Source organism: Cyprinus carpio, chromosome B13, assembly GCF_018340385.1.
Source record: "Cyprinus carpio isolate SPL01 chromosome B13, ASM1834038v1, whole genome shotgun sequence".
NCBI classification, from domain to species: domain Eukaryota; kingdom Metazoa; phylum Chordata; class Actinopteri; order Cypriniformes; family Cyprinidae; genus Cyprinus; species Cyprinus carpio.
Genome location: NC_056609.1, coordinates 29749272 through 29763760, shown reverse-complemented (window position 1 = coordinate 29763760; position 14489 = coordinate 29749272). Strand labels below are relative to the sequence as shown.

Sequence of the window (14489 nt, the reverse complement as noted above, 5' to 3'; positions counted from 1 at the left end):
ATATACTTAAAAAAAATAATTTATTCCTGTGATGCAAAGCTGAATTTTCAGCATCATTACTCCAGCCTTCAGTGTCACATGTAACATCCAGTCTATCACATGATCATTTAGAAATCATTCTAATATTCTGATTTATTATGAGTGTTGGAAACAGTTCTGCTGTCTAATATATTTGATGAATAAAAGGTTAAAAAGAACTGCATTTTCATTCAAAAAAAAAAAAAAAATATATTATTCTAATAATATATTTTCTTTACTCTCACTTTTTATCAATTAACACATCCTTGCTGAATAAAAGTATTGATTTTATTTTAAAAAAAAAAAAAAAAAAATTACTGACCCCAAATTACTGACCAGTAGTGTATATTGTTATTACAACATAATTATATTTTAAAAACATAGCTTCTTTTTTCTTTTTTTTACTTTTAATTCATCAAAGTATCCTAAAAAAGTATCACATGTTCTGAAAAAATATTAAGCAGCAGAACTGTTTCCAACTTTGATAATGAATCATCATATTAGAATGATTTCTAAAGGATCATGTGATAATGATCCTAAAAAATTCAGCTTTGCGTCACAGAAATAAATGATAATTTAAAGTATAATAAATTTAAAAACAATTATTTTAAATTGTAATAATAATATATCACAATATTACATTTTTTTTTCTGTATTTTTGATCAAATAAATGCAGGCTTGATGAGCAGAAGAAACTTCTTTCAAAAACATTAAAAATAGTAATGTTTCCAAACTTTTGACCTGTACTGTATATTCAAAACAATGTTGCTGTTGATATGCAAAATGGTGTATTTTTCTTAAAGAGCTACATGTACCTCTATCTCAGACAAAACATAAACACAAAACAAATGAATTTTCAAAATGATTATATTTCTTTATTTATTGATAGCTCCAGAGGGTTTTTTGTAGAGGCACTTCTATAATAATACCAGTGTTTAAACTTCTACACAAACATAAGAGACACGTTTACTTTGGTTTTCAAGTGAAGTGGATCACAGAGCATCTTCACACTTCTACAGAAATTCACACCACTATTAAGTGCCTGATTCACAGTGCAATCAACATTTTGCCTGCTGAAAATTAACTCAAGAAAACATTATTCTGATCAGATTACACTGATCCTAAAAAAAACCCCTTTGGCTTCATAAATGAGAATAAAAATATTCTTTGGGAAGATTTTGACCAAAACATCACAGTATCCTCGAATAATACATTAACAATTTAATAAATGTAAGGTAATTCATTTAAACTCTTGATTAAACCCTTAATCAAACCTGTGTAACTTATCAGCCGACTGCATGCTGAAAATAAATACAGACAATTCACATAAATACAAAACATAATTTCAGTGACGGATCACCAATGCTGCGTGAACATATGCTCTCGCATACAGCTGTAGTTTAAATCTAATGCTAAATATACCAGAAACGTGACAAACAGAGGAAGTTAAACCAGATCCGAAGCCTCCTACAAAGAGAATCAAGTTCTGTAAACATTTCAGTCTTCTGAAAGCTGATTAGTAAAGCAACAAAGCAAGCAGTAATGGTTAAACGACATACACACATCAAAAATAAAACTATAAATAATGCAAAGCTACATAAAGTATCACTCGTTTATTCAGCGTGAAGTGAAGGTCAACACACTTCTTCTATTAGTATTAAGCGAACAGAGTGGAATATGACAATATTACCTGAGCTCTCTGCAATAATCTCACAAAACCTGATCTGATCACAGTATGGTGCGAGAAGGATTTGGTCTGACCGTATCAAAACACAGTGATTTCTCTTTTATTAGATAATGCACTGCACTTTTTCACAGTGTGGAACAAAATAAATAATGCTTGCTCGTGTCATCATAAATATTCAATCGCTCGAGAAGGGTTTATTACTATAAAGAACGAACTGTATTCCCCCCCCCCCTGAGATTTGCATAGTAACCCTGATTCTTCACAGCATGTCTTAAAAATGGCAGGAAAATGAACGCATTTCTATCTGTTGAAGAGCTTGTTCCAGTCTCTGGTTGCTTCCATTAGATGTCTCTGTCCGTGACCCACCCAGGCTTCCTGGTTTGTGAAAAGCCGCCCGCAAAACCAGCATCTAAAGGTCGGCTGCAGCACGATGCTCTCCGATACTGTCGGCACTACGGTGTACTTTCTTCCACGCACTCTTCTGAGCCTCAGTTTCAAGCTGACCCTTTCTTTAACGCTCCCGTTTGGCCATTCTCTCCTGCGGTGGGACGCGTGGCAACTGGCGACGAGATTATCGCGAAAGGCCTCGCAGCTGAACTCGGAAAGCGCTTGGAGAGTTTTACGAGAAAGTACGACGCGCTGCACGGCGTCTCTGTGCTTGTGAACCACTTTCATGATGTTCGTGACCTCGGGGATATCGGTGTCGGGATGGTTGAGAACTATGACCGGCTGGTTGTGGCGTGGGGTTTTAACGGACTGCGAGGAGCTGTAGGGAATCAGTCGAAGGGTCGCCGGAGCGTCTCGAGGCACCGGCTCCCAGAAGAGGACGGAGCCGCTGACGTCCTCCGAGGCCCGTGTCGATCGCTTCTGGGATTTGCTGACGGGAGAGTCCACCGGGGACGTTTCTCCCATGCGCTTTCTGTTCAGTGATGCGAGAGGGCCGCTTGACTCGCTGGATCCGGATGTGGAAGAGTTTGAATCATACGGAAGGAGAGAGAAGATGTTGGCGCTGACTGGATCAGATCGCTGGTTTGCATCTGATGGAAACATGTGGAGCAGAACTAACATGCTTTAAAATGTTTTAACAAGAATATATGAAGGCAAATATTAAAACTGTATTAAAAAAACTACAACAAAACAAAAAATTATGATAACACGTGTGACCCTGGACCACAAAACCAGTCTTAAGTGTCAATTTTAAAAAATTGAGATTTATGCATCATCTGAAAGCTGAATAAATACTCTCTCCATTGGTGTGTGGTTTGTTTGGAGGACAATATTTGTCTGAGATACAACTATTTGAAAATCTGGAATCTGAGGGTGCAAAAAAAAAATCTAAATATTGAGGAAAATCATCTTTAAAGTTGTCAAATGAATTCTTAGCAATGCATATTAATAATCAAAAATTAAGTTTTGATATATTTACGGTAGGAAATTTACAAAATATCTTCATGGAACATGATCTTTACTTAATATACTAATGATTTTTGGCATAAAAGAAAAATCGATAATTTTGACCCATACAATGTAGTTTTTGTCTATTGCTACAAATATACCCCAGAGACTTAAGACTGGTTCTGTGCTCCAGGGACACATTTAGTGGAAAAACATGGAAAACTTCTTGCATTGAATGCTTTGAATGTTTGTGGCAACAATAGATATCTTGGATAACAATTACCATTAGCCATTTTAAGTAAAATATAAAGAAAAAAGTATTGTAATATATATATATATATAGTAATTGTAATTGTTTATGGAGTCATTTTAGAGTAAATACATAAAGCTGACAAAATGTTTTGATACTGTTTTTAAAACATTTTTAATTACTATATTTTGCATTAAATTATTTAAATTTTGTGCCAACAATCAATTGCTTGTAAAGATGGTTATTGAGCCATTTCAGAGGAAATACAATGTTTCGATACATATATGGAAAACATGTTTAAACAATCCTTTAAACTATTTTAATTACTATATTTTACTTCTTGCATTAAATGCTTTGAAAGTTCCGGATGCTCTGAATGCTTTTGGCGACAATAGATATCTTGCATAACTGTTACCATTAGCTGTTTTGAGTAAAACATTAAAAAATAATTGTATTTATTTTTTTATTTATTTTTTTGTAATTGTAAGTCATTCCAGAGTAAATACATAAAGCTAAAAAAAAATTATATATTATATATTTAAATATACATATAACAATAGATTGCCTAGAAAGATTACCGAGCCATTTCAGAGTAAATAAAAAATGCTTTAATAACGTTCTGATAATTATTTATTAAGAATTATTAATTATTTAAAATATTAAAAATACACACACACACACATTTCAAATATATAATTATTATTTTATTATTACTTATTAATAATTACAATTTATTATTATTAATTATGATAGATAGATAGATAGATAGATAGATAGATAGATAGATAGATAGATAGATAGATAGATAGATAGAAGCTTTTTTTTAGCATTTTTATAGCATTTTGCTATAGATACATACCTATGATAGGGTTCTTATAATGTTTATAAGATCAATATTATTTTAATTTACTAAATGCACAACTATCTAACATTAACGATTAACTAAATCCTATGAAAATCAGCTGCTAAAGACTGTTGCATATACAGATATTCATAAAGGTAAATAACTAGGTTTGCACAGTCTGCTGGATCTCAACTGTTCATGGACCAGCTTTTAGCGTTCCAATATTTTGCATGTTTTACATACAGCGGCTCATAAAGTGGTATCAACCTTAGATCTCTATGCATGCAAGCTTAGAGATATTTAACTTCTAAACCATGAGTTTTCTGTCTGCTGGAAAGACTTTCAATGTTTTGTTGGCCGAACAATCAACATCAAGCTACACACTTTGAATGCACTGTACATCTGTCTTTAAGGATAGACCAGATCTTTTACTCCCGTTCCATTTTACAGCTCATTTTCCAAGCCAATTTTATTTAGACCTCACTCACAACAAGCCGATTTCCAGTCTTTTTACAATTACGTAAAATTTTCCATGACTATGGGAACCATGTCCAAAAGACAGAACACAACAAGTACACTTGATCCCAGAGTGCTCTGCTTGATGCTTACCTCCAGCGTGTGCTGAATCTTTCAGAGGTTCATCGAAGCTGGCGTGCGGCGATAACGTCCGATCCTCTCTGGTCTCATCCAGCAAGTGGATGACTGTTGTTAAAGGCAACTCAGCCACCGTGTGAAGCAGGTCTGGAGCGCTGCGGCTTTCGCTCTGACCCACCGGGACCAGAGAATCTCTGGGGTCCATGTTGTTTGTGCACTCGTCAGCATTGCCATGGAATAACAGGCCCCCGGCTTCACTTTGACACAAAGACTCATTCAGATCCTTCAGAGGAGATCCAGAGGACGTACTCATGCAATCAAACCCAGAGATAGAGCATGTGTTCGGCTGATGGTCAGTGAAGTTTGAATCTAGTGCAAGATTGGGTTCTTCATCAAACACAGTTGTAAGGAGTCGTGAACTACACCTTTCTTCCAAAGAACCTGTATCCGAGGTCAGATCGCTATGACAACCTGAATCTCCTTGGCATGCGGTCAAGTTTTCCTCGGGTTCACTGAAGGCTTGGCAGTCATTCGCTCTTTTTGCACGGGGACTTTGAATAGCGGAGATATTGTTGAAGGCGTTGCATGCATTGAGATGAATAGTTGCATGTTCCTGATTGGTGCATCCATCGGTTTGCTGGCTTTGTATCCTCTCAGCCACCGAAGACAAAATCTCCCGCTGAGCTACACATCGTCCCTGCTTCTTTCTTTGGGACGACGTCCTTCTAGACGTCACCTGAGAATGGTTTCCTGAGGCATTAGCGGTTGAAATATCATTGGATTCGTCTTGCTGATTGGTAGGTTTCACAGTGTGAGCATCCTTCGAAACGTCTCGCTTGTTTGAAGGAATGACTTTGAGAACTAAATGCTTTTTGCCGTCCACCGTCTTGAACCCGACCACCTTTGTAGTGCAATCCGGGGGAAAGGATATATGGTTCTTCTCCATGAGTCCGCTTAGCTTATCTTTCCCAGTGTGTGGCGTGGCACATCGCTTCAGGTTCGTTTGTGACGGATGGGGTGTTGTCGCCGCTTGCTCGCTTCTGAGAGACGCAGGCCAGTTTTTACCACTACAAACGGTCCTCTCAAGAAACTGCTGCGTTTCCGCTAAGGTCTTCTCTGGATCCAGCAGCACGCCGTGGTCGTCCAGTAGACCGGGTGTGGAGAACGGAAGCAATGGGGACGTCCACTGGGGTTCTGGTTTTGGAAGAAAGAACTTTAACTCTCGGGACAGGTTATCGTCTTGCTTGACGTGTGCCCGCTTTCTCCACCAATTTCTGCGGCTCCACCTTTGACGGCACGCAGCAGCCATGTGCTTTAAGAGATCGTTTTTCTGTGCATTGCCATTAGTAATGCAACACGAGTGACACACAAACTGCTCAATCTCCTGGATGGAGAGTTTGCACTTCGGACAGTAGTACTGACCGTTCAGAGCATGGTGAGTTTCACAATGTTTGGTCAGTTGGAGAAGCGTTCGCTGGACGTCGTCATCACAAATCTCACAAGCGAACAAACAATCCTCGTGCTGCATTCGGTGCTGCTGAAGCGTAGTGAACACCGGCGAGGAGAATCCACACGTGTCGCACGGAAACACCGGTGGGCTTCCTTCGCCTCCGTGGTCAATCTTAAAATGCCTTGTTAATTCGCCAGGTTTGAAAGAGACGCCGTCGTTGCACGAGGAGCAGGTGAAGGTGTTCGCCGCCTGAAGACTTTGAGGTCGCTTCTTGGACTTCTCTTTTACTTTCCATCCACGTGCCGTAACATCCCTCTCCTGTTTCACAGTGTTTCGTTCAGTAGGGAATGAAAAGGAGGTCTTCCTGAGACGCAGGCGTTTATGCCAAATGCTCCTCTCTTCCTTCCCAACCTGAGCGCTAGGGTTGGCATTGACCCCATTCATATTGGATGTACAGAGCCCTATACAAGCCAAAGGAAATTTGAGCTTTTAGATAGATCATGCTCAAAACTCAATAATCAATGCAAACATTGCAACAGTGTCATTATATTAACCAGTGTATTAATAGAATGCATAACTAGTGTCATTGTATTTTCATTATATTTTAAGTCATGATTGATGAAAACTTATTATGTTTCTCTTGTTTTCCATTACAAATATCTAAACATTTACTTTCGTTAAGATGCATTGAGAAAGAAAACTATTCATTCTGAAAAACTGATCAAATTTATGTGAATTTATGCTCGAAACAAGGAAAAATAATCTTGTTTCTTTTCTTAGCCCATTGGCAGAATTATTTTTCTTGTTTTAAGCATAAACTCACTTAATTTATGTAATGTAAATGTAATTTTGATACTTTTCAGAAAACAAGGCTTGACATCTAAAGTATAAAATATAAAAAATATCAAAATTAAGTGGATTTATGCTTAAAACAAGAATAAATATCTGTCAGTGTTTTGTTTTGCCACTGAATTAAGTTTATTATTACCCCATTAACAGATTTCTTTCTTGTTTTAAGCATTAACTCTTTATGCTTTAATAAAAATTAAAAATAAATCAGAATAAAAGACTTCTTAATGTCATTATGCCTCTCAAGTAAATGTGACTTGACTTAAGAATATTTATACACTTACACTAAAAACAAGACAAAAATACTGAGTAAGTTTATTTTTCTGACCCCATTGACAGATTTGTTTCTTGGTTTAAGCATAAACTCACTTAATTATGATACAACTTTTAGAAAACAAGGCTTTATAACATTATATAAGTCATTTTGACTCTCAAGTATATGTATCTTGATTTAAGAATATTTAGATATTTATATTGAAAACAAGACTCATTCATTCATTTTTGCAGTGCATACAGTACATATGCATTTTCTGAGAACTGTGCTTTTGTTTATTACATTTTCTCATGTAATTTTGAGTAATTATTGTAATGCATGCTGCGTAAACTGAATTATTAACTAGTGTTTATGATTGAAATCTTACAACATATGATAAAAATAAAAACATATACAGTGTGTAGCCTACACCAAGAATCTTCTTTAAAAAACATAACTGGTCTTCTTTGAAATGTAATTTATAATGTCACCTTAGCTAGTTACCCAAAACCAGACTACAACATCTTTATTACAAGTCAATATATTTAAATGAACCGAAATTTAAGTGTGCACTCAATGCTCTGTTTACTCTTTAATTATTATTCCTTAACTGCTTATGCAACATGTGTGTGACAAATAAACAACTATGAGTTCAGTACTAATGTTTTCTAAACATGTACCATGGTAATACCATGGTATTCTTTGACATAAACTGGAACCTTCTTGTAAATTCCGTTGTATTATGATAGTCTTTTATTCCCATGACACACATCGAAGTACCATGGGGCTAACATCACTGTACCATGGTACTGTATTGTTTTGTAAGCATAGTTTTAGTCTTCCTCACATCTTTGTCTATATATATACACATGCATTCTGATCCATATATCTCAAAAGACATCAAATGTAATAAATGATGTAACAAATATAATAAACTAGCATGAACTAAGCATGCACCGTGAGTTGAACGAGTTGAATAAAGTACAATCAGTTTGCACCTGTGGTTCAGCTGCAATGAACGTGTTATAAAGTTTTAAAATCGTTTCAGATTAGACTTAATGCAGTGCAAGGTAAAATGCAACGCCTATAGCCTGCGACAGAGCTCACTTCAGCAACTATGCATACTTGCCTATTTAAAGTTGACCGACAAACATGTTTCAAACTGCTATATCGTGCATGCCATTATGCGCGTGCGACACTGCATTTCCACTAATAAAACATTCATTATGCTTTTAAAGTCAAAGTTTAAGCAATGCATGTGTGAAAACGCATATAAGTGCATGTAAAAGTGTCGAAGGTGGCCAGACTTACAGCGCTTTTCCGCCTCCTGTCCAACCAGAATCAGTCAACAGCGCGCGGCAGCCATGACAGTTCAATCCGGGGACAACAGCAGCTCAAGCCCATGACAAGAATGGATTACCTGCATGCCACATCATACTTAAGTCTAACTGCATTGTCTAAATTGCATGCATTTTTCAATGCTTTAATGCCTAGTTGTATGCTTTCTGTTTATAGAAGAAGCTCATTCATGCCACAGACTTGATGTCCACAGAAAAGACAGCATGTGCTTCCTCTTTCAACATACATAATCCAGCACTGTTTATAACTACTATATAGATGCACACAGCATTTACATGCTGAGCAGTTTATTACACACTCATTTGCCTTAATGAGAATGTGAGAAAAGAAGAAACACACACACAGTCTAACAATGTAGAAGTTATGTGTTATTTTTACTTTATTTAATCTATTTAACTTTTTTTGCAATTGCTATTCGAATTTTTGGCCATTTAAGTCAATATAGGGTTCCCAATGTCATGAAAAACTCGAGCTAAAACTGTGATTTCCAAGTCTCACGAAGTTAAGACAATTATTACGATTATTAAAAAAGAAATTATGCTTGAAATTACATTGCTTAGATATTAAGGGTGTAAAAATATAGATGCGTTTTAAGAATCAGTAGTTACAAGATAGATATTGAGATAGAATATTTGTCATTTAAATCAGAGGTGCACAAACTTTTAAAACAAGGAACCAAAAAATCAAATCAGCATGAAAAAAAAACACAAATCTAAATAGGAAAGTACAGTCTGTCTGCCTTTGAATATATGCTAATAGCTTGAGGTTTTTCTGCATTTACACTTCTGCTCAGGGTGCTAACATAAATCTCACTTCTGTGAGACTGCAGTAATTTGCTTTTGTTTGTTAGTTTTTTTCTAATGTTTATGTCATTTTGAATAAAAGCATTTGTTCAATTATTAAATGTAAATGTAATGTTTGAAAAATGTGTGGCAAAACATTGTTAGGAATGATATAGCAAAAAAATTTATTAATAAAAAACAAGCATTTCATGCAATTTGCATTCTGTAGAAAATCAAAGGTTGTATGCTGTGATCCTTATTGAGGAGAGGGTGGCCTCTAGTGGTGAGTTCTTGTTACAGCAGGCTCCCATATTTGGGTTGAAATGTGTTTTACAAACAGCTATTAGGGAAAATTGTGTTTTTTAGATGTCAAGCGCAAGTTGCGTACAACTTATGTTTTCCCACCTGTGATTCTGTGATTAGTTGCTCTTTCTCGCTACACTGACACGTGCCTCGTGATGACGCGGATGAAAGCTTAATTCTGATTGGACGCGCTCTGTTATTGTAAGGCGACTTTTGATTGGCTGAGATTGTCAATTGGCTCGCCGTGCCGTGCATTGTTTCTTTGCTCGTGAACACAATGTAATCTAATCTTTGATTTGATTTACACTTTGATTATCCGAGTGAGTTTGTCCGGCTGCTAGTTTTCATTGTACTGTCTGTATGCAGACGTCCTTGTGTGCGGTGAGTTCTTTACTGCTTCTAAACATTTATGAAAAGTTTTCATCGGCTGCTTTTTCCCTTTAAAAGTAAAACATGTAGCGCTATTCTATTATTGACATGACTCTTTGATTTACAGCAGGTTATCGTATGCTAGTAAGTCATTCCGCTCATTGATTCTTGTTACGTTGCCTGTGATATGCATTGGTTTGTTTTACCCAATAACTATTTTGCACATTAAGGAAGACTCAGGCTTGTTACTCTAAATGATCTTCTCCTCCTGAAGTGTGTTGGACCAATCAGTGCTGATTGTTGCTGGAGCTTTGATTTGTCTTGGGATGCACTGAGGTGCTTTTGCTCAATGAAGCTGATCAGATCTGTAAACCTCATATATTCCAGGAGCCCAATGGAGCTGGAGGGTCAGTGGTGGAAAGGAGAACTTGCAGAGGACATCTATCAGGCCCTGCGTTACAAAGTTTGTATTCCTGTCACTGTGTTGGTTTTTGGTGCCATCGAACATGCATGCACACGAACCTTGCACAAATCTGATATCACAAAATTGTCATGGTAGAGAATTGTCTTTTGGATTTTGTAATGTAATGCATGCATGCATATGCAGCTTTGCTGTATTTATGCATATGCAACTTTACTGAATTTGTGTAAATGCAGCTTGAATGTATGCATATGCAACTTTACTGAATGCATTCATATGCAACTGTTTTGAATTTATGTAAATGCAGCTTGAAAGCATGAATAAAGCAACTTGATTGAAAGCATGCATATGCAACTTTAGTGAATTCATGTAAATTTTGTTTACATGCATGCATATGCAACTGTTCTGAATTCATATAAATGCAACTTGAATGTATGAACGCATGCAACTTTATTGAATTCATGCAAATGCACTTTCAGTGCATGCACATGCAATTTTTGAATTTATATAAATGCAAATTTACATTGTCATTTAACAGATGCCTTTATCTAAGGTGACTTACAAACGAATATAAACATACATTACAAATTCATGTGCATGCATATGCAACTTCATTTGACAATTGCATGCATGTGCAGCTTAAACTGATTATTGCACAAATCAGTATTATAAAACATATTAATTGCAGTGTGGTTGTCTCGTTGGATGTCTTTCAGGAGCTGCGGTTGCCTGCGTACAAAGGCCAGTCCCCACAGCTGAGCCTTAGACGATATTTTGCAGACCTTATCGCTATAGTCAGCAATCGCTTCAAGCTGTGTCCGGCGGCCAGACACTTGGCTGTTTATCTGCTGGACCTGTTCATGGACCGCTATGACATCTCGGTACAGCAGCTTCACATGGTCGCGCTGTCCTGCTTGCTTTTGGCCAGTAAGAGTCATGCTTCTGTTATTGTGATATTCTGTTATTGTGAGTGATACATGAAGCACACCACATAGTAAGTATTGCGCCATAAGCAATCAGGAACCATTTTTATTATCCAGGTAAGTTTGAGGAGAGAGAAGACCGCGTCCCGAAGCTGGAGACCCTGAACAGTCTGGGCTGCATGAGCTCTATGAACCTGGTTCTGACCAAACAGGGTCTCCTGCACATGGAGCTGCTGCTCCTCGAGACGTTTCAGTGGAACTTGTACCTCCCCACCGCTGCTCACTTCATCGAGTACTACCTGCCGGTCGCCGTGAACGAGATGGACCTGCATGACGGCTGGCCGATGGTATGCATGGAGAAGACCATGCTATACATGTCCAAATATGCTGACTACTTCCTAGAGGTCTCTTTACAAGGTGAAGACTTTAATTTGGATGCAGTGCATTTTAAACTGTTGAATGTTTGTGGGAGTGTATAAATACTGCATGATATACAGAATAAGAATCTTTTGTTATTTTGCATTTCCTTTATCTGTCAAGACCATGCATTTCTGCGATTCGTCCCGTCCCTGGTTGCTGCAGCGTGTGTTGCCGCCTCCAGGGTTATCTTGCGTCTGTCTCCGACCTGGCCTCCGCGCCTGCAGCGTCTGTCAGCGTACACCTGGGAGCAGCTGCTGCCCTGCGTAGAGAGACTTCTAATGTGAGTTTCACCAAGGGCTGTTATCTTTAACTAAAAACGATACAAATGGAATGCACGTAAAGACAGTTTGACTGCATGCATGTTTAACTTTAATGCATGTAAATGAAACTTGAATAGATGCATATACAACTTCTCTGAATGCATTCAATTTGCATTTACATGCATTCAATAAAGTTGCATAAGCATTAATTTAAGTTGCGTTTACATGCATTAAAATTGAATATGCATGCATTAAAGTTACATTTACTTGCATACAGTAAAGCTGTAAATGCATGCACTTAAGTTGCATATACATCTTCACTGAAAGCATGTAAATGCAACCTTATTCATGCATATACAAACTTTATGGAATGCATGTAAATATAACTTGAATTGATGCATATGTAACTTCACTGAATGCATGTAAATGCAAATTGAATGTATTAAAATTAAAAATGTGTGCAATTACGTTAGATTTAGATCTTTACTGAATGCATGTAAATGCAATTACATTGACGCAAATACAAATGTTTGGGATGCATGTAAATGCAACTTGAATTGATGCATATGCAGCTTTACTGAATGCTTGTAAATGGAAGTTGGTTGGATGCATAGAACTTTACAGAATGCATTTCTGCATTATTTGTTACTTGAAATAAACTAAACATTAAATAAAAATCATTTTTATTAAAATAAACTTTTTATTTCAGCTACTTGCAAAGGAATCATTTCTCATTTTCATTCAGTTTCACTTACTAAAGTGCTCAAAGTATTAAAACAAAATAATTTTGGCACTACAAACATGGAAGTCATCATCTCCCCTAATATCCCCTCTCTCTCTCTCTCTCTCTCTCTCTCTCTCTCTCTCTCAGTACTCATGACAGTGACGTAAAGGAAGCAAACAAGCAGAAATGCCCTCAGCCGAGTGCTCAGCCTGGACAGATGATGTATCCCGTCCAAGGTCAGAGTGTGTCCTTGCATCAGTACATGCAGCGGCCAAACACGCAATACATGCAGCAGAACTGCCAGCCAGTGGTAGTGTCTTCTCAAGGTCCTGCGACATATCTGACACATACGGCGCCAATGCAGGTCTCCACGGCCCCTCTGCACGGCCTCACACAGACACAGAGCATGGATGCCAAGGTGAACATGCCCAGCAGGGCTTACCAGGTGAACTCACTGTACCCCTGCGCTGCTCCCTGCTTCGACAGGTGATGAAACCGCACAGGAAAGCATCGGACCGTTTACACTGCACAGGGGAGAGTTTGTATTCATAAAGCAAGCACACTGCTCTTAACTGTTACTTGAATCGAAACACGTCAGCTGCTGAATTCCAGATCCTTTTTAATTGACGTGATCAGGGTGAAAGCTAGATGATTTAAATCACTGTAATGTTCGTGAGGTGTGGCATAATGTGAAATGTGCAATATTCTAATGTTGTCGTGCATTACTCGCTGAATACTGCCTTGTGGTGTTTCATTTGTTAAGTTTACTTAAGTATTACTATTATTATTTATGGCCATCTTTCATAAATGAAGACATCATGGGATTTCATATCAACGTTGTATAAAAAATTAAGGTGTTTTTTACTAACACAAGCAAGTGATATTTTGCTCTACCTCATTGAATGCAGTGTTGTCTCGTAACCTTACAAATGCACTTTGGTACAGTGTTGTGTGTTTTTGTTTGTTTTTCCTTTTTTTAATAAAAATCCAACATTTCTGTTGTAGCAAGTTTTGGTTTTGGGTGTTGAAATTTTACACTTAGGTTTGTAGCCACTAGAACATGTTCACGATTAAAACTAACCCTTCTCAGATTCACAAACATTCACGTATTGAAACTGTATTAGTTAAAACTAAACAATCTCGTTCACTGTATTATTATTATTATTATTTATTATTTTTTTTTTTATTTATTTTTTTCTTGGGTATCACCATGATTATTACAAAACATTTAGTTTTTAAAAACAAAGAAAACACACATACACACTTTTATTTATTCATTCCTTTACATATGTTTCAGGTAATGCAGAATGATAATAGGACTTTTAATTTGAAATGTTGTACTTACGACGTTCACAAAATTTGGTTATAAGGTTATACATTTCTGCAGATAATCAGACTAATTACATGTGATAATTTCTCAATTTGAATATATCCATGTCAGAGAAAAATATACATAACCTTAAACAACAAAAATAATAAAAATCATATTTTGTGGTTATTTAATCGGTCTTTGACCATTAATATTTCTTGTCTAGACTTTTATTTTGAAGAATTCCATTGCTTTGGCCTCTAAGCTTTTCCAGCATAT

The 14489-nt window shown here is 36.8% G+C and overlaps 2 protein-coding genes across 2 annotated transcripts; one reads left to right on the top strand and one right to left on the bottom strand.

Annotated features, from left to right (window-relative positions):
• Nucleotides 1-867: 867 nt before the first annotated feature.
• On the bottom strand, nucleotides 868-8924 carry LOC109056876 (zinc finger protein 518A-like). The gene is made up of 3 exons (XM_019074062.2): nucleotides 8652-8924; nucleotides 4804-6699; nucleotides 868-2742 (listed from the first exon to the last, which is right to left on the bottom strand). The coding sequence occupies exons 2-3, from the start codon at nucleotides 6680-6682 to the stop codon at nucleotides 2006-2008; spliced, it is 2616 nt and encodes an 871-aa protein (XP_018929607.2). The 5' UTR covers nucleotides 6683-6699; nucleotides 8652-8924; the 3' UTR covers nucleotides 868-2005.
• Nucleotides 8925-10002: 1078 nt separating this feature from the next.
• ccnj (cyclin J) lies at nucleotides 10003-14087 on the top strand. The gene is made up of 6 exons (XM_019074069.2): nucleotides 10003-10165; nucleotides 10541-10616; nucleotides 11291-11501; nucleotides 11615-11914; nucleotides 12038-12197; nucleotides 13049-14087. The coding sequence occupies exons 2-6, from the start codon at nucleotides 10548-10550 to the stop codon at nucleotides 13389-13391; spliced, it is 1083 nt and encodes a 360-aa protein (XP_018929614.1). The 5' UTR covers nucleotides 10003-10165; nucleotides 10541-10547; the 3' UTR covers nucleotides 13392-14087.
• Nucleotides 14088-14489: the final 402 nt, after the last annotated feature.